At 41.4% G+C, this 21,140-nt stretch overlaps 1 protein-coding gene across 1 annotated transcript in view; it reads right to left on the bottom strand.

Annotated features, from left to right (window-relative positions):
• The window catches only part of kifap3a (kinesin-associated protein 3a), a 36,902-nt gene that overhangs the window by 8,041 nt on the left and 7,721 nt on the right, over positions 1 to 21,140 (bottom strand). Inside the window, exons 9-19 of the mRNA XM_056377873.1 lie at positions 20,610 to 20,788; positions 17,660 to 17,822; positions 12,651 to 12,751; positions 9,872 to 9,980; positions 9,656 to 9,768; positions 8,897 to 9,062; positions 7,761 to 7,886; positions 6,097 to 6,195; positions 5,388 to 5,473; positions 2,122 to 2,311; positions 1,778 to 1,868 (exon numbers count right to left, since the gene is read on the bottom strand). Of these exons, the coding sequence (XP_056233848.1) occupies positions 1,778 to 1,868; positions 2,122 to 2,311; positions 5,388 to 5,473; positions 6,097 to 6,195; positions 7,761 to 7,886; positions 8,897 to 9,062; positions 9,656 to 9,768; positions 9,872 to 9,980; positions 12,651 to 12,751; positions 17,660 to 17,822; positions 20,610 to 20,788 (1,423 nt within the window). The remainder of the gene's footprint in view (positions 1 to 1,777; positions 1,869 to 2,121; positions 2,312 to 5,387; positions 5,474 to 6,096; positions 6,196 to 7,760; positions 7,887 to 8,896; positions 9,063 to 9,655; positions 9,769 to 9,871; positions 9,981 to 12,650; positions 12,752 to 17,659; positions 17,823 to 20,609; positions 20,789 to 21,140) is intronic.

The following is a 21,140-nucleotide window of genomic DNA, read 5'->3' as shown; positions in this document are numbered from 1 at the left end:
ATTGGCTCCCTGTCCATTTTAGAATTTCAAGGTTTTACTGATCACTTTTAAAGCACGCAAGGGCCTGGCCCCGAGCTACATTACAGAATTATTAACCCCATACGAGCCAGGACGCAGCCTAGGTCCTCGGGCGGGGGCGCTTATGGTCATTCCAAAGTCGAGGCTTAAATCCAAAGCATCAGGACCCCTCGACTTTGGAACGACCTGCCCGAGGAGATAAGGCTAGCAGGGATCAGTAACTTCTAAATCACTTAAAACTCATTTTTATAGACTTGCTTATATGTCTGCTCCCTTATTTATATTGAAGTATATTGTTTGTCCTCCCTCTGTAACTCAACCGTATGTCTGTCCTACTTTTGACTATCATTGCTTTTGATTCGTTTGTCAAAGCACTTTGTAAACTCCGTTTTTAAAAGGTGCTATTTAAATAAAGTTATTGTTATTATATATTTATAAACAGTCCAAAATAATGTGCAGCCAGCAAAGTTACCCCTTGTGTAAGTTTTTTTTTCTTTTTAATGCCATTTTGTATTTTTAGTTTGTTATTAATGCATATGAATTATTTTTATGTTTGCAAACCAGCAGCCTGATCTGCCCCTTAAAGGAAATTAAGTATTTTAAATTAAATACAGTTATTCTTTAAACTGTCATTTTTTAATTTTTTTTATTAGTGACAAGCAATAAACAAAACATTTAATAAGCAGCAGCTTCTTATTTTTAGCCGGCGCTGACTGTCGCCGTAGCTGCTTGAAATGACAAACGTCTCTGGCAGCAGATTTTATCAGCCGCAGCTAATGAAGGTCACAAAACAGATTTGCCAAAAGGCCAAAATGAGACTTGGCTGGTGTCTGGTTATTATACTGTAAACCAGTTCCTTTGTTAAAGATAGAAGCCAATCCAAATCCAACATGTTGTTTGTCACTTTATAGCTGGGGTGTGGAAATCTGCATAAATATAGTGCTGGCAGCAAATGAGGCAGCGTGTTTAAAACTGACTTCCTGTTCGAACAGTGGATGATGAATGTAGAAGCTTCTTTTTAGGCATCAGTAAATTTATCCAGTATAGTAAAATTATTCAACTATAAACTGTTAATACTATAAATCCAAGGACGGGGTTCCCACACCTTCTTGAACAACAAATTCAAGGATTTTTCCCAGGGCTTTCTAGGTCCAATTCCCACAAATTCGAGGACCCAGCACAGCGTAACTTGAGACACGGTTACAACACTAAGAATATTTATTATAATGAGAACTAGCAGCTTTACTGAAGCTCACAGACAACAACTAAAAAGAGAGAGAGGCTTGAACATGTGAAAACTTCTCAAGTGTGTTGTGTTACAGTGATGGCAGACTGTGGTTCTCTGGCACACATGCACAGGTTGAATCTCCAGTTCAGCTTTTCAGTTTAGTAGTTGTGAATCAGGATCTCTTGTATTTGGATTGTGGAAAATTGTGAAAAATAAGATGTGCAAAAGTTACAGTAGGAGTTTATTTCAATGTGTCAGACACATATTTAATTATTTAATTTAATATCATCTGCTGCTCCTCTCAGTTTCAGGTTTTATCTACAGGTTGTGAACACTAATTAATTTGGCTACTACCTCAAACTGCTTCTGCCCTCTCAGCAAACAAAAGTAGAATTTTGGTCATTTGTAACTTGAGTTAAGCATTGGAAAGCTAAACCAAAGTAGATGTGATAACTAATAGGATAGTATTTATCAATTAACCCTAACCCCCTAGTCCCTAACGCTGGAGTAGGTGAAGGCGGAACTCAGTACCTGCTCAGGTATCCGGTCGGTCCCAGCTCTCCGTTCTGGAAGTCAGCGTAGAACTCAGGGCTGATGGCACCGTCTGCTCCCATGATCCCATCTGCATGCAACAACACAAACACAAAAAATGTGGGAATAAAGTTATTATTAGCAAACTGTTGATAGGAGTGAGATTTAAGATTAACGCTGACTGAGATACACTGTACTGCCGTAAGACACCAGTCAGCCTGCTACATTTTCCCATTTCCTTATTCTGTGCCTGCATGACTAGATGCTGCTCATAAATCTGAATGAACTGAACCATTAAGCATTACCCATGTTACACCTATCCTCATCTTTAAAGCCGTCCGTACCTGCGCTGTAGAACAGGTCAGGTCTCTCCAGGATGTCTCCATTCCCAATGAAAGATTCTCCATCCTCCCCGTACAGGAAGGGTTCTCCGGCCTCGTCCATCTGACGGTTCTCCACCATCTCCAACCACTGACCGTTGTACCAGCGGAACTTCTCCGTCTGGATCTTCTTGCCCCACTCCTCGTCATATTCCTGAGGAAAGGTGGAGGGGAGGGAGGCGTGAGTGGAGAGAAGCAATGTATCTAGAAATCAGTATACTTCACAAACAGTCTCATCTACAGTAATGTTCAGCAGCTACAGGTTCAATGACACGAGGCTACTGACTGACACGCTGCTCTGATCTGGAAATCACCTTGTGGTATTTGGTTAATGTGAGTTTGGAAAATATGTTTCCATCATCTTTTATTGCATCTTCTCTTTTTCAGTAAAGTAGTATTTCTATCCAGACAAGTGTGAATGTTTCCACTCAGGTAACTGATAGCAGAAGCAGTGAGCCAGGCAGCCTTATCCATACCAATCAGAGAGGCCACTTAATAGGTTTATGAAAGCGTAATGTAATAGCACAAACTGGCTAATCAACACTCGTTACATCACTGCTAATTACAACAGACCATACAAGTGAAGGCAACGGGTCTGTTGCCAACACAATTTTTCTAATTATTTTTATCGAGTCAGTTTATGTCTGGAGACTCCTGATGAAAACTGCTGATGTTTAAATTTTATAGATAGGTGCATTAGGAAATGACATATTAACAGATGTCAGAAGATGTCACCATAAACTGAATGAATGTTCAAATCCCACTGTTTGTCAGGAGGTAGTTGGTGTGTGTGCATGTCATCACAAAAACAAAGGATGTTTTCAATGTAAAATGAGATGTGATGACACTCCATTGAAAAAGGAAGCGTCAGATTTGATTCTGAGGTGGCAGAGGAAACAACATCCCTGTCCCTGCTGAGAAGCCATAATGATCCATTTCAGCAGAAGGAGAGAGCGTCAAGTATGTGTAAAAGAAAGACAGAATGGTAGAATATTGTGACAAAGGGATATTTATGCGTGCAGGTACACCCGTGCATGAACGTCATCTCCGTCCTCTTTACTACAGCTAATAGAAACCTCTGCCTGGGCTGCTCGCGTGCATAGCTTGGCCAGCGGACGACCACAGGGGTGTGTTTTCTTTTCTCTGCAGGGGCTGAAGGAGGGAGCGATAAAGGCGACCTTTGAGACTGCGACGCCCCGGCCTGAAAGATTAATCATTCAGACGCAAAGCAGAGACCCCTGGGCCCTGACAGCCACCCAAGGCCCCGGACTCAAACGGGCCTATTGACCATCTCACGGACACCCCCACCCTCCAAGTGGCAGTGACATATTTAGTCACAGGACTGATTCATCAGCAGCTGAAATAGCATCATGTCTCAGATTTTGACTGAGCAATTAGGTTGTTGAATTAGTTTAATATGACTAATCAGTTATTAGCATCTGAGCTCATGACAGAATGAGCTCATCACAGCAGAGGTGAGGAAATGCACAACAGCTCTGGGAGCTTTTCAACATATTCCTCTGGAAATATGGCCAGGCTAATAATATCACTGTGAATTAGGCCTCTGTCCCACTTGAAGCATCTACAAAGCTCCTTGTGAAGCCACGTGTGTGTGTTTGTACATGAGCAGGGCCATGATGATCAAAGGCGAACATTTCAGGACTGCACAGTTATGGTGTGTGCTGCCAAAAGGATCCCGCACAGCCACAGAGTAATGATTACGCGTGTGTGTGTGTGTGTGTGTGTGTGTGTGTGTGTGAGTGTCCACAGCTCTGCTTTCTCTCTCACCTCTGCTGTCCAGCCGCTGACACACTCCAGAGCCCGCCGGCTGCCTTTCATGTGGCTCCCAGCTTAATAGCTCTCACTGATAATTTCAATGAAACACTTCCTTTGCCCCACTACACTGCTTGGCTGTAATTTACAGCTAATTACGCTGATCTGAGGTCTGGCAGCGATCACACCCTGACTGCGCGCTGACCACACCTGTCAGTCACAAGGTGATTCAGGAATTCATCGGTTAGTTAATCGCTAATGTCAGATATGACTGTGGCACGTCAGGAGAAGGTGAGGGTCTATGACTATGAGAGAGGAGCATGTTGGAACATGATCCACCGTCAAAGTCAAAATGTTTAATGTTTGTATGGAAATGAAAATCAGCTTATATATATTTTCAAGAATAACCAACCCTTTGAATCTCTTACCTGTGCCTTGTTTTTTAGTAAGCTGAATTTTTGATTACCTTCACATTGTCTGCCTTGTAGCAGTATGATTTTAAGGTTGAGCTTTTGCACCAATGGTATCCTTGGCCGGATTATCAACTTGGCAAAGTGAGAAACTGCCGTGGGGTGCCAAGAGCTCCTAAGGGCCCTCAAAATCATTTGGTTCACTTTGTGGCAATTGGTTTGGAGTAATTTCAAAATCTGGTTTTAAGACCTTAATCATTTTAGCATATGCTGTGTTTATATGGTGCATATTCCTATATTTTATCTTATTTTCTTCCCCTTTTCTTATTTCTTTCTCCTGTAAAACACTTTGTATTTGATGAGTGCTGTGTAGATAAAGTTTGCTTGCTCGCATTGCACAGAGTGGGAGGAACATATTTGCCATGGGAGCCCATCATAGTTTTAATCAGGCGCTGCTCCTGTCTGTATAAAAAACCAATCCCATTAAAACTAAAATGTTGGTCTTCGTAAAATCTGGTAAAATCCTTTGTATTTTTTTTTACAAGTTGCAGCTATTTAATAAACACTGCATTTTGAATATGGGAATATCAGATCAGATGAGCAGTTGGTTTTCCTACTACAAAGATTTTAGTTAAGAGGGACTGAATTCCTCCAGTCTGATGATCCTTTGTAGTCTATTTCAGAGCTCTGAATCACATCTTCACATTTTTTCATGATTCAACAATGAGTTGAATTTTGAATTGTTCTTTGTTTGAGCACAGTTGGAGAAAGAACTGAGCCAACCAGGGCTTTACGGGATGAAGAATGGGGACATCATCTTCATGTATAAGAGCCAAAATCCTTTGCAAATAAAACATGGTGACAAGTGTGGATGAGACTGATGTGGGCTTTTAGGACTCAAAGAAATAACAACTTTTAAACTGACAGTTCTTTGACTTACATGAAAACATTAAGTAAACCACTTCTGGCAACACTAACTTTAAATTCAAGACCACCTTCATTTGTACACTGGTAAAATGTTGCTCATGATGGCGTCTTGAGACTCACAGCAATGATGTCCAGCGTGTTGTCACAGACTTTGCGGATCTCTGTGTTGTTATCATGCATCAGGTCGATGAGGTAAGCAGGAGCCTCTGGGATCAGGACTCAAGGAAAGAAAACGTTGTATATTCTCTGGGACATTTCACTGCTGCCTTTAAGTCAGTCAACCCTCAGTCACTCCTTAATTAATCAAAGGGGGAGAGATAGGGATGTGGAGGCTCTTTGGGGAGGGGAACTGCTCCTGCTGACATTTAAAGACACAGACAAGAGACAGGTGTCCTGTGGCTGAGGGAACAACTTTCTACATTTCCTGTGATGAAGCGAAACCCTCTCTGCCTCTCCCTCCCACTGCAGTGCCTGAATCTGAAATTCCCGTTATATTCTTCCCGCAGAAAGAAAAACATCAATCAGAACATGCTGACAGAGAGCACATTTGTAATTTGACACAAGCTGCCACCGACCACAACTGAACACAATTACAGGCAGCTTGGGAGAAGAGAAAAAGGAGGTTTAAAAAAAAAAAAAAAAAAAAAGGTTGCCATGGGAAGATGATGATGAAGATGATGGGAGAGTAGATTTACTCAGATGCGAGTTAACAGAATAACTTTGGAGCAACATACAGCCAGTGTCACTGTGACTCTCCCATATTTCAAACTGGATCTCATCTAATGAGGAAGAAATGTCCACAATACTTTACAAATGAGCAAAAGGATACGCGTGTCTTTGATGATGACGTCTCTTGTAGCTTTGTGGAAAACCATCTGGTAGAAGACGTAGATGATCTGGCACACAAATTCATCATCCTCCTGTTGGGCTGACATGGAAACAGGCAGCAAGAAACAACAAAAAAAAAAACATTCTGTATAATAAAACTGACGAAGGTAGTGTTTTAAACAACTTTGTCACAGTTTGAACCATCACTGCTATCAGTTTAGTTTGAATACGCCCTGGTCACATTTACAAAAATGCATTTTTTTTACCATTTGCTGTGCAAAGTGACTCAGTTATATCATGTGATTCAACTACAGTCAGTTCCACACCCTTGACTCTTTGTCTCTTGTCAAATTACAACTCCAAACAACAGTTACATGTGTCACTATGGTTGTATGAATTCTGGGTGAGTGCCAGAGACACTCTCCACACTGCTGACAGTCGATCTCTGTTTATATATGTCTTCACAGAGGGATGTGGCAGACGTCAAAGTGACAAAGACTTCAGGTTCATGGAGTCCAACACAATGTCACACATTTTATCTCCATAAAATACAAACTTTACTCCTGTAAAGAGTAAAGAACCACTCTAAAAAGAAATGTAGAATAGAATACAAGAGGGAACCATCACGTCATCTGCTGCACACTAATACGTTTTTAGTTTTAAAACATGTCACTTTTGCTACGTGTACGACGTATGTTTGGCGTTTTCAAACCCCTAAAATGGAGACTTTTGGAAACGCTGCTCAAGCTGTTTTAATTTGTGTGTTAATCAGTGTGGATGGGCAGAAATTGAGACTTTTGGAAATTATGACACAGACACCTGCCTCACCTCCTGATTGGGTCTTTTTTCATTTTTGGGCATTTTTTTAATGAAGATTTTATGAAAGTGGAGACAATGAAAAAGGTTCTGCACACTGTCCGACTTGCAAGTCAGACAGGATTTTTTGATTGCCACTTTGGATCCACATGCTTAGATGTGCATAGATGTGTGAAGTTTTCTCCTGCTATGAAAGTGGAGACAGACAGGAAATACGAGAGAGAGTGGGAGAGAGACATGCAGTAATGGGTGCAGCCGGGAGTCGAACCAGAGCTCATTACACTCATATGGTGTGCATCCTAACTACTTGGCCATCAGGACGCCCCTCTGATTGGGTCTCATCCATGTTGCATTCACCATTCGTAGTTGCGACTGATTACGAATTACAAACTACCGTATTGTCTTTGCTAGCAGCTGTTGTGCAGTTAAATTCTGTATTTTAACGCTTCAACTACCTTTTTTTTGTCCCTCATTCAGAATGTTTTCTGCAACTAACCAACTGTAGACAATCTGCTTCCTGTTTACTCTGGCACATGCATGACCAGTGAATGGGGGGACAAAACGATTGTCTGGACTGAGATTGTTTTAAAATGAAAACCTATTATTGTGGACGTAGCCTTCACAACCTATTCACTTCAGAAACAGTCATAATGTGTCAAATGACAACAGACGTATAGTCACAAACACTTCCTCACGTCTTCTCTTTAGTCTATTTTTAAGTCATTACTATCAACAAAAGACCTTTAAGTGGAAGCTGGGTCATGTGGTACCAACCACAAACCAGGCTGTAACTTTTGCTTTCTAACTCAAAGCTTATAAAACACTGAAGTTCATGATTTTGGTTCTTACCATTGAGCAGCTCAATAAGAGCGGGAATGATGCCAGACTTGGCCAGCATGGCTGCACACGAGTCATCCATGGACACAGTGCCGATCATGATCACCACCTCCAGGATGAGGTCATCCTCAGCAGATCCTGACATCAGGGAAAAATACAAGTTAAGTGGAAGTCTCTGTTTGAAGAGAATAAGGTTATAAAAGGGGCATTTTCTGTTTGTATCAGATGACATACACTCTGTTCTAAAGGATCCCCAGTGGCTCATTTTAAGGTCGATGAATGACTCAACGGACCTTTGTGTTTGAGGAACCAGTTTTGATAAATATTAGTTTTATTAGGCAAGGATTATCATTCAGTGGTAGATGAAAGAGGGTTGCAAGTTACTGGGGATCACTTAGATCTGCTTGTGTAATCAATCAATCGATTCTCAGACTGTTGGAAACATGGGCAGGTTTCCCGCCCAACACCAACATCACCATGTGTATTTAACTCTGTACATTTCTAGCACTGACTGAAATGTGGCTGCAGCACAGAGCATTTAAAAGGAATTACTTTTTGGCCGCTTGTGTTAAGACATTACAAATCTGGGAACTTTGCAACAGGTTTTGTAGAAAAACAAAAGAGAGAGATTCCTCAAAGTAAGGTATTGAGACAAAGCTGTTTTAATATCTGGCAGGGCATCAGTACTAGCATCTATCACCAGCAGGACCATACCAGACTTCGACAAAATATTACATATATTTTTGTCTTTCTTCACCGTTTACTATCAGGCAATGCCAGGCAAATAACCTAAATATTTCAATAGACTTTGAATTCTGGTTTGATAAAGATAAAAAAGGAAAAGTCAGGAGTCAGGTCAGGAGGTCAGAGATCATTAAAAGTAAAGATAAGGCCCAGACCCTCATGAGTGTTCTCTGTCTTCATATCATCCATGTCCCGTTACACTTCACTGATAGTGTGATTTAAGGAGAGTAGTTAGAGGTTAAGACAGGGCATGAGAGAGACCCGGCCTTTAGGTTTAAAGGGAGATAGATGAGAGAACTATGGCAGGGTTATCCTGTACTACTGTAACCTTTCTGTAAGATACTGTAAAAGCATTTTGATCCATGTAGACAGTGGAATACTGGAGCAATCAGTGCGTAACACACCTGGTTTGAGTCTGTCTTTTAGGTAGGGAACAAGGTTGTACTCCTTGAGCACCAGCGCCCAGTCGAGGTCAGGGATGGTCAGATTGGCCAGTGTGCCCAGACTCTCGATCACAAACTCCTCAGCCTCCTCCTCACTGATCTGAGCTGCCAGGTCCCCAACGTGATCCTACCAGCAGACAGAGGAACACAGAATGACTCTGACCATTGTGTTTTATAAAAATCAGAGCATAGAAAAACAAACTTGAATTTAACATTCAACTAACAATTACAGAGCAGTAGCATTGCACATTTTCTAGGACAGTTTTACAAAAAAAGAACCTGTATACAAATGGACTGAGGAGCATCAGTGTTTTGAGGTGTGAGAACCATGTTCACAGGTGATGGAAACTGTAAGTGTGATGTTATTAAGTGATATAGCTGCAGGCCATACCTGAGACCTGTCACCTGATGAATATATTTAATGAAAAGTCATGCTGTTTCGTCTGAATTTCATGACTATAAGTCAAGATCTGCAGCTATAATACAATTTCTAGGTGTATATTTGGCATTAATAGATTGATTTCACTGGGAAGTGCAAGCTGTATTAATTCCAGCAGCACAGTATCAGTGTATTGTAAGATGTTGATGTGTTGTAGTTTGAGTTAGGACACCAAAAAAGACAATAACTTAATATTGATGTTAAGTTCTGGAAACAGGATGGACTTATTGCTCTTTGCTTGTGTTGTGAGTGATTCTGGCAGGACTGGTCTGAGCACTGACCAGGAAGAGGCTCTTGGTGGGTCCATTGTGCTGAGAAAGGTTCCTGATCATCTTCATCACCAAAACATCCTTTAGTTTCACAGCACGCTTCAACAGCATCTTTAGACCGTTACCTAAAGCAACAGAGAGGAAAGAGGTGAGGAAGGCAACTTTAGTTAAAAACACAGAGTTGGTTAAAATATCTGTTGAGTTTATCGTCGTCTCTCGATCTTGTACCTTCACAGACGACCTGGGCGTTGTTCTTGTTAGCAGCCAAGTTGATGCAGAGAGAGATGAGCTCGACATCCATCTTCTCCTCCCCACACTCAAACACCATCTTCATCAGCTGTCAATCAAAGGCTCCAAATGTCAGTTAACCAGTTCATTCAGCATGGACACTGAAGTTGAACTAATTCATATGTGTTATGTGTTTGTCATGTAAGAAAAACACGACTATACGTCGGCATATCAGCGTGTTTGTGTAACATGCTGAGAAATTAGTTTCTCTTTTCATTTCTTCACAGTTTGTGCATTTGTGTTCCTGATTGTAATTTGTCATTTTGAAAAACCACAGATCTAAAAAGAGCATCATCCCTGCAGTCTCTCCAATCATGTTCAAGCCAGTCATCAGGGAGCGAGGGAGGGTGAAAATGTGAAATTAAAAGTGTGAGTTTGTGAGTGAAAAACAGAGAGAGCAGTAGAGATAAAGGGAAGGCAAGCGTCATTCCCTTACCTCCCTTATACCCCCCCTCCCCTCCATGTCTGTCCGTCTCCCCTGCGCTGATTTAACATTAAACAGGAAAAGCTTTGAGCTGGGGGTGGTGGTGGTGGTGGGGGGCAGAGGTGCACTGCTTCCCTGTGAGGAGTCAGGAATCAGAGAGAGAGGGAGAGAAAGGCTGGGCCGAGCCTGGGTTAGGTATCACATACCAGGGGCCCCGGACCCCAAATCAGCCCCGTCTAGACTCTCTGGCACCTGCCTCTGCTTATTTACCACAGACAGCCACCGGAGGCCCTGTCAGGGCCACAGTGCCACGCTGCAGTCCGCCCAATACAGTCACCTCCACCTCCGCCTCCGCCTCCGCCTCCGCCTCCACCTCCGCCTCCACCTCTGTAACCACTTCTCCTTCACTCCTGACATCCCTGCTCTGGAAACCCCACATCCAGCACCACACAGTGACCCCATTAAAAACTGGAGAAGGGGAAAGGAGCAGTCAGTCACAAGCCTGGGAAAGTGATAAAAGAGAGCGAGAGAGAGGTCTTAAAAGTACAAAATAGGTGAGAGAGGATAAAAGGTGGGAAGCGGGGTGAAGCATTTTATTAAGGATGTATTTTTACAAACAGGACAGATGGAGGGACATGAAGGGGATAGAAGGGGTTTAGGTGCATGAAGTTGGACTATGTTTTTGGGGAAAATGAAACTGGACAAAAAAAACTTAATGAAATGAATATGAACCACTGAGACTGAAACTATTTTAAAACAGTGTGTGTAAAAATGCCTCTACTCTGACTCTGTTGTCACTGATACAGCAGTACAGACAAAACGATTTACAGGTTTTTCTGTTGTTACGACACTGAACATAAAACACAGCATAAAAAATTAATCATGGCTTAATATGCGCTACCTGTTCAGCAAATAAAGAGTAAACAATCCAATCAAATCACTACTTCATGATTAACCTCACTGCCTGTTAAAATAAATATTAATACAGTGTGGGATCTGTATCATGTGATCAGATACACTGACATTTAAAATGAGTGATGACAGGCAGAAATCCAAATCTCTCTACCCTATCCCATCCCCAACCCAAAAATATTGGTCTGCCACTAAATGAATTTTGAGTGAGTGTGTGAATGAGGGTTAAAAAAATCATATCAATTCTATCTTCCGCAAATTTTCTCTCTCTACATTATGGTCTAGTGCCAGGTGGTGTGTAACATTCTAGTGGAGACTAATAAACAATTAGATTTTTTTCCCCAAAAAAATTCAGTCTGATTTGGTCTAAAATGCTCTGAACCAGCCTAAAAAAAAACAGAAGGTAAACTTCTCCTCATGTTATTAAATTCCAAAAATTCCCACAAATATTGTTGAGGACATGGTCTTGGTGTCCTCAGTAACAGCTATAGCCCCAGTATCATCAACGCTAAGACACAAGACCAGTGTTTCCATATGTATCAACTCTGGAGACCATCTTTCAAATATTGAAGAATCGTTTAGTGTGGAAAAACAGAGAGAGCAGGTGTAGCTTCAGATTAAAATCAGCGTGAACTTACTGTGAGCAAGACACAGATGGACAACATTAGAGAAAGGGAGGTAGAAGAGAGCAATGAGAGGAGAGTGAGCGGGCTTTGGGGCAGGGTCAGAGGTCACATCCTGGTCATGCTGCTAGCCAGAGCTGTCCTTGCCGCCATGAGGAACCTGTGGTTCAGATCTGCTGCTGACACGACCCTCTGAACAAACAGCCGACCCTCGCAGCCACATCTGGCCAGCATTTACACCCAATCTCAACAAACAAACACAACGCACATTTAGCTAATCGCTGATGATGAGAGGAGCGAGTGACCGGGTCAACTCAATCAAGAGGGAGCCCAACGAAACTCAACAAAAATGTTATGATCAAAAGCTGAAAGAAATTAACCCAAAGCCGTTTTAGCTTCGGCTGAAAACTTGATTTTCATGATCACAACGCTGTTTCATTTTGGACAAGGAATTCTGTTTCTGTGCCGATGCCCCAGCCTTGTAATGGCTGATGGCATGTGGAAGACAGAAAAAGGTGAAACGGCAAAAAGGATGTTTTCAGGACTCAGTGGAAAAGAGAAGTAAAGGAGTAAAAACAGAGTTGTCATCATAACACCAGAGAAGACTGAGCAGCCGTCCTCTGGTGGTTTCTGCTTCCAGATGTGGTGTGCGTCCCTCCCTCTCGCTCTGTTTCTCATGCATTAATTCCCGGATGCCCTTAGCTGCTGATGCTAATGTGTCTGTCTTGGTCTGCTGGCGGTGTACATTAGCCAGTCTTACCTGCGGTATGCAGTCTGTGTCAGCAAACATGGACTTGAATCTGTCGTCCATGCTGATGTGGTACAGAATGCACATGCTGAGCTGTCTCTGGCCCTCGTCAGCTGCAACATAAACAGAGGAGGAGGAGGGAAGTCAATGGATGAATGACTGGTTGTGCCGTAACGCTCCACGGGATGCCAATGACCACATCTAGGAGAGCTGTGTGTTTTTTGAAAATATTAATGGGCTGAATGGCCGTTTTAACAGCGAATCCTGTTGGAGGTCAATTGGCACTCGATGCAGAATCAGCAGTCGTCCACTGCAGTTTCTCAGTTTGTCGTGTTAGCAGACGAAAAAACAATATTTAAAAGATTAAATGTGGAAAAGGCTGAAAGAAGCAAACTTTTCATGCTGCTTAAAGGGACAGTTCACCCAAATTACAAAAAAATAAATTTTCTAAATTACTTGTTTTTGAGATACTCAGATTTCTGCCTCCACGCCAAAACAATGCAAGTAAACAGAATGTTGTCAGTGGTGCTCACAGCATTTAAAGATAAGTCTGGTGATATTCTGCATGTTTCCTAATACATCTTATTCCTCTGAGTCATAGAGCTCCATTGTTTCCGAAAACTATCAAAAACACATCAATGATCCACACTGTTACACTGTATGACATGTTCCTTCATTAACACGAACACTCACTGTAGTTTATTTTGACTCAGTTCCACACACACCGTGTCCTGCTGCCTCAAACACTCACTACAGCGCCAAATGTGGATTAATGTGCCACTGAAAATAGTCCCCAACAAATGAACACTTTCCTCCTGTTTGTTAAGCAGACATACATTTGATAAACACTAGTGTCCACCTTTTTTGGGAAATTATTGAGTGTTTTTTAAAAAATAAACTACATATTTGTGAGATGTTTTTAGCCAGAGCCCACCAGTAACCAGTGGGCTTGAAGCAGGCAGTGCTGACAGATGGACTAACACATTCTTGGTTTCCAACTGTGAATTGGATTTGTTGATAATAATAAAAAATATAGATTTACACTTGCCTTATCAGTAAAAAAAAAAAAAAAAGAAAAAAAAGAAAAAGAAATTCTCCTCTCTTTCCAGAAACTGTGACCCAGTTCCCCTGGATAATCCACAGACCTCGCTGTGAACAGTTTACTTAGGGACTATTTCTCCGGTAGAAAGCAGCTCCAATGAAAACTGTTGACAGTGAGGTCTGTGGATTATCCAGAGGAACCAGGACATTGTTTGTGGAAAGACACAGTCATGTTGATTTTTTTTTTTTAAACTGCATTTGTTTATTTTTCTTTTTGCCACTTGGGAGCAGCGGAACAAGCTGAAAACCTCAAAGTTGTCATGGCAAAAACTGAAAACTGGCCTATTTAAACGTCTGTCAGACAACAGAGCAACACGATCATCCCATTGGAGTTGTGTTTGTGTCCATCTGCTGAATGCAAATCTCTCTTTTAAGATCTGGTTTGGTCTCCTCCAATTCCTTATTATTTGGGTTTTAGCTGCTTCTGTCCACCAGTGGGTCTCTGACTGTGTCCATCTGCTATGTGATGCTGAGCAGGTTGTTAAGAGTTTATCAGAGCTTGTTGGATGGAAACTGCTGCTGGAAACAGTGAGACTGAACCAGACAGGAAATGTGATGTAAAACACAAACTACAAGCTACATTACATATAGTAATTTCATCTAAACATTGAAATATTGATCAATGTAGCTTTTATTGTTTTTTTAATGATGTGAGCATCACAGGCTAAATTCCATGAAAACATGGACAAAAATAAATAAAGAAAACTGTCTGCATGGACAGTTTTCTTTATTTAGGAACTTTGGGAATTTGTCCAATAAAATGAGCACATTCCTTATCACTGCAGTATTTCTGCAGAGTTTATCAAGCCTCTGCTGCAGCAAGGAGGAGATATAGACAGAATGGATTGAGTGTTAGACTGTCAGTGAGCCCAGGACCTTTATGAGTTTGACCTCTGACCAGAGCTGGAGGCTTGGAGGAGGAGCCAGCCAAGAAGAATTAATAGAGTTCAGACCAGAGTTTGACCCGGGGACTTTTCATTAAGAGAAGTGTTAAGAGAGAAGCTCTTCACTGGACCAGAACCACTGACAGACCTCCTGTAATGCCCACCAGCCTCCAAAGCCTCAACCTGGTCCAGTTAAAACTGGTCCCAGCCGTGTTCGGTCACTGGCCGTACAGGGAGCCTTATCGCTGACTATTAGATCCAGATGTGCTCAGTGAACCTCTGGAATCACAGGAGGGAGAGAGGGCCGACGAGAGACGGCTTCTAGCTTTAATTGGGAAAACAGGAGGAAGCATCAATTTTACTGCCTTTAATAAGTTAAAGCTACGCTGCTCGCTGCTCTGGCCCTTCCAGCGCAGCCAGTGATTGGCCAGAACATGTGCTTCTCATTAGCTATCCTTTACCTCAACCAGTACCTTAAAATGCACATGAAAACAAGCAACACACACACACACACACACACACACACAAAGAGGCACTAAGCTCCTCCAGACCAGCCGAACTCCCTCACTCTGCTGGTAGGAACATGGAGGATCCTTTATGGGCGAAGAGAGAGATCCTATTAAATGTTCAAAACACTAGTAGGGTTGGGGCAGAAAGAAAAAAAGGTGAGGGGGAGCTGTTAAGAATTAACTAGACTGTTCAGGGGCAGTTAGTGGGAGAGCTAAACTCCAATTACACCCCAGCCTGATTTAAAACCGCCTAACCTTCGTAAAATTACACCCGCACACATTAAGAGGCGTCTGGGCTTGGTTTGTGGACAGCGCTGCTCCATTGTTATTGCATTTTCTGGATAAATAAGCAAGTTGGGTTTGGTCTTCAGAGACATCACACACCACATAACAGGGTAAAATGCTATTAAAGAGGTCCCCACCCCCACTCAAGTTTCCTAATTTGTCTTTGCAAATTAAGTTAGTAAACAGGCGGCATCATGGGACAGAAAGTTGGGATGCTGGAAATAAGGCTGTGATTAATGATTTTTTTCTTGTTGTTATATTAATCAATCCATGGATTATTAGATTTGTAGAGTCTATAAAATGTCCAAAAGTAGTGAAAAATGCTCACCACAATTACCCAGATCCCAAAGTGACGTCATCATATTATTTATTTTGTCTGACCGAGAGTGCAAAGCCAAAAATATTCAGTTAACAATCATATAAAACAGATTGAAATCAACAAATCCTCAGACTGGAGAAGCTGAAAGCAGAGCATATTTTGTGTATTTTTGCTTGATAAATAAATTAAACAAAAAATAAATAATGAAAATTAATTCTGTCCATCAGAACTAACTGCTTCAGCTCTATCTGGACAATCCTTTTTTTTTTTTTTTACTAAGATGAATCTGATGAGGTCCCAGGATGATTAAATGGAAAAGAGAGGAAGAAATATTTAAACACACACACACACACACACACACACACACACACACACACATGTTTGTATATATATATATATTTATATATAAGTTTGTTGTTGTAACTTTTCTCAGATTTTTGATTTGTTATTTTAAGTTTTTTAAGAATAGCTTAATAAGTCGCGTAGATAAGTTAATACAGGGTGGTGGCGTTACATTTCTGTAAGGCTCTGAAACTGATGATCCAACATCCACACCCACTTCACTCAGTGATGAACCCATGATCAGCTGTGCGGGGGCCTGGGGTGAGAAAGCAGCCGGGGTATCAACTTCTCTCTCTAGCTATGTTTTTTCATTTGTTACACAAATATTTCTGTCACTTTTCATGTGAACAACCGAGTGCAACACCATGAATGTTTTCCAGGAGACACTGTCCGAAATTGTCAGCACATCTTAAGAAATTATATAAAACAAGAGAAGCAGCAATTGCTCACATTGGAACCACACATTGGCATCTCTGACTGATAAATAACATAAATAACAATTGACTGATTTTCAAATTTGTTAATCGAGTTCAGTCAAGAAACTAATTGATAAACTGTTGAACTAGCTGTAAAAATGGAATGGAAAAATGTAGATGCAGCCGACAAAGAGGAATCTTCTACTTTCTGTTGCTTTCAGGTGGTGGTGGGACAGATCAAGTGGGAGGTGATGATGACAAGTGAAGACTCCCTCTCCACTTTCATCTTATCACTGGGGCTCATGACCCCAGGTCAGGTCTGGATGGAGAGAGTGGAGGCTGACAGAGCCGCCTCCTCCCTGTCTTCTCTCTTTGGAGATAAGACCAGAGTCCTCATGCCGAGTGTGTCAGTTAAAAGGAGGACAGTTGGCAGCGAGAGCACATGATTAATGATGCCTCAGCTCACATACAGAGTGAATTACACACACGTGCAAATACACAAATAAAGGCAAACTCACCAGTGTCAGAACCTTGAGCAGGCGTGATATTTCAGCTAACTTATATTATGTGTGTTCCTTGCTTCCTGAACGAGCAACCCCCACCCCCACAGCCCTCCCTAAATCTCTGAAGACCCCTCCACCTCTCTAGCTTGCTCCTAGAAAAACAACATTTGTGCAGAGGCTCTGGCATGTTATTCTAACAAATATATTATATTAATTATGCGTCGTTACCGGAGCCTCCCCCTGAGAGGTTTCAAAAGGCCCGTCAGAGATGCTTCTGACCGTGTCACATGACCCCGTGGATGAGACAACACTCTGGAGCTTTCAGGAAGTCACTTTTCTAATGGTCACCAGAGGTGGCTTTAGGTCTGGGCGCTCTGTAAGAGCTGCACCTGCACACACACCTCAGTAATAACATATTAGAGGCTTCACTGCTGGCTCAGGACGGATGAGTGTTTCTCATGACATGTGTCTATTTCTGTCAGTGAAAACCTGAAATAACAGTTCCCCTGATACATAAAGTAGAACCCCAATCATAAACACAGATACACACACACACACAATAAATCAGTAGATTATAAACAAATCTGAACAAATTAACACAAAACAAACACAAACAATCAGGAACAATAACACGAGATTGTTGGTAAGCGGTGATTGATTACCGAGGAGTGAGGAGAGTTTGGGAATGAGTCCAGCTTGGGCCATCTGGCTGCGCAGCGACGTGTCAAAGGAGAGGTTGAGCAGAAGGCGTAGGTTGGTGCTCAGGAGCTCCTCGTGCTCGCATGGAACCAGCCGGGCCAACTTCTCAACGGCAAACGCCTCAGCCTGCGGGCAACACACATGGCCTAATATTTTAACTGCCCTGAAATAAAACTACATGCAGGAAAGGGTACTGTTTGACATGTTTGTCTACTGATACCCATCTGTACAGATCCCAAATTTTTTTCTTACTGAGGAGTATAAACATTTTCTGACAAAACCTTTTAAGAAAAGAAGCCAGTTCTCGAATGTGACATGAGTTACTAAATCACAAAGGACATAATACTCCTTTTTTGTTTGTGGAGAAACCTGATTTTTTGTGCATATTTTGCCAAAACTACAGTCCAACTAAAATCACTGCTAAAGTAAAAAAATCAGGGGTACACATGAGGCTTAGGGACACCGACAATGAACCACAACATCTCCGGTTAAAGTCCGACAGGGAACCTTTATTGTAAGTCATTCCCCATCTCTCTCCCCTCGTTTCCTCATCACACCTCTCCACTGTCATCTCTAATAAAAGGCATAAAAATTCAGAAAAAATATATGAAAAAAAAATCTTTGTGAAAATGACTTTCAAATGTATTCTTAAGGAGGGAAAATAAGCCCATCAGAAATGTTGCTTTGGCCTCAGAGCCTCTCAGTGCTGTTTGACTGTCAGTCACCATCAGTCAATGATAGAACGGTGAAGTTAACTGCTTCATGTAAATTCAGTTTAAAATGAAAATGATGATTTTTATCATGATTCTCCGTCTATGCAGACAGGGAAACAACAAGAGAAAGAATATGCATGGACAAGCCACTGCCATGGAAACTAATAATACAATATATATATATATATATATATATATATATATAAATCTCGGCCTTTTTGATACTAATTTTTACATTTCAGCAGGAAAAAAACATGCTAACTAATTTCTGGTGGACCAAAATGTTTCCAATATAATGTTTTTTAATAGGTTGTATGGAATTATATATAATATAAATTATATTTAAAAAATTAATTTACTACAAAAGAGTATTATGATTTAGATTTGCTTTACAATTGACAAATGTTTAGATTAAATACTTATCGAGCTGTTCAGGACATGAAAATCCATTATTATGATTAGCATTTCAAGCTGATTATCTGGCAATAACTATGTACTTCTGTCACGCTGTATAAATACAAAAATTCTGCTCAATATGATCATATGGAGAAATTAGAAAAGTATGTTCTGTCTCAACCAAGACGACATTTAGCATTCCGCTTGGAGAGGGTTCACATGGCCTACAGGCAGGTGGAGGTGTTGAGCTGATGACACCAACCACAACTCAAACACCAACACATGACTGCTGACTCTCTGTTGGGACTACGGTGTCACTGCTGTGTGAAAGTGTGAGTGGAAGTGGAAGCGCTCAGACTCCATCCACATGCTGTCACTGTGACAGTCACGGTGACACAGCAGTGTCAGTGTCAGTCCAGCGCTGCTTGTTAACATGTCTGCTTCCTTCTCCTGTGGTCTCCCTGCAGCCAGACATCACGGTGACACAACCTGCTCCCAGTTAAAACGCACTCGCTGCTACTGTGTGCGAAACCAGCTCCAGTCACACCATCACAAACCAGACCTCGAGCAGCGTAATCAACTACAGCCTGTGTCAATTACCACTGACATTCCCTTTCCATTAGTGACAGCAGCAGCAAAAAAAAAATTATCAAACTGTGCTGAAGTCTTATCTGATTAAGAGAAAGTCACAACATGTTTGCTGAGTAAATAAAATTCGATGACATACTGTATCATTATGTGATCAATCTTTTTTTAATCAATTAAACATCCATGTCCTTAAATGGAGAAGCCTTTTCCCCTCGTGTAAACTGATACACTCAACTGGGTCAGAGTGTTGAAACCACTATTTTCCTGCTGGACACATGCTTGAGTGAGTCTCAACCCCCTGAAGGGTTCTTTAATCTGAATCAAAGATACACTGAAGGGGAAACAAGGAGATAAAACCAGTTCCTAACAGGGTCTGGCTTTGATAAAGACCCACAAACTGAGTGAGATTGGAACCAGGTGGGGCTGGATTAGGGAAAGCCGGAGTGGTGAGGTTCCTGTACGAGCGCTGTGGGACACGTGGCCAAAAGTGGACCCTCTAAGCATTTTTTAAATTGAAATTTGATAAGTGTGGTTTCTACAGGGTAACAGCTATTTGTCAGAATGACCTTGGGGGTGTTTTACAGAACAAATAACGACAGCTTGTTTCCTCTAAATTCGACAGCTTCAACTCAAACATCAGAAAATAATGTTGCAGATTAATTATAGTTGTACTGAAGTAATTACAGACACCAGGAATTGAGTTAAATGCGAATTAAAACTAAAAAATGTTTATCTAAGAGTAGTTCTCTTTTAAACTTCAGTGTGGGATTATTTTTACTATTTTGCTAAACAAATCCATGATTAATGTTGTGTTAGTCTGTTTAAAATTCAGATTCCACAACGAAAGAGTAAAATGTCATTTTCATGTAAACAAATATTAAAAAGCAAAGAAAAGCGGTACACTGAGGATAAAACTTGGAAGTAACAAGAGATCACACATGGCCAAAACTATGTGGACACAAACATTCCACCCATATGTAATAGTTAATCATGTGATTGTGACACCATGAGCATCAATCTGCTGCTAGAACAGCAGATTGGTTGGCTGGTTTAAGTGTTTCCACCACATGTTGACAGTGGCTGCAGGGATTTGCTCCCATTCAGACACAAGAGCATTAGTGAGGCCCAACACTGATGTTGGGTGATAAGACCTCACTCACAGTACTCATAACTCCTTCTCAATTTCATCATCAGCTCGTTCACCCTTCGCTCTCACCATGTCGTTCTTGTTCTCAAGGAAGATGGATAGCTTCTTAAGGAAGGAGACCACCACCAGCAGCAGCTCCTTGTCCTCCCGGTCCAGGATCTTCACCAGCATGTGGACGATGTTTTTGTTCCTCATCTTCAGCTCCGTGCGGGTGTCTTCGGCCAGGTTCAGCAGCAGACACAGAGCAACTACAGGGTCAAAGATGTCAGACAGAACAGAATCAGCTCTCTGCACAGAATTCACTTTTTCCTGTTCGATCATTTAGCTGGAGTATTTTGCTGTTCTTGTACTTGTGACTTTGATATTCTGTGTTCAACAAAAGCTTTACTTAGTCAGAAAAAGGTCATTTCTACATTGTATGACAATATCACACATATATCATCTTCAGAAATGTATGTATTATCATAAGAAATATTCTTGATGTCTCATGTATAATTTTGGTCACATTTCCCCTAAAATTCACCAAGATTTATCTGATAACTTCAGAAACTTTTAGATCTCTATTAAAATGTGACTACAGTTTGTGTGATTGCCCTGGTG

Source organism: Seriola aureovittata, chromosome 6 (genome assembly GCF_021018895.1).
Source record: "Seriola aureovittata isolate HTS-2021-v1 ecotype China chromosome 6, ASM2101889v1, whole genome shotgun sequence".
Classification (NCBI taxonomy): Eukaryota; Metazoa; Chordata; class Actinopteri; order Carangiformes; family Carangidae; genus Seriola; species Seriola aureovittata.
This window is presented reverse-complemented; position numbering and strand designations above follow the sequence as displayed.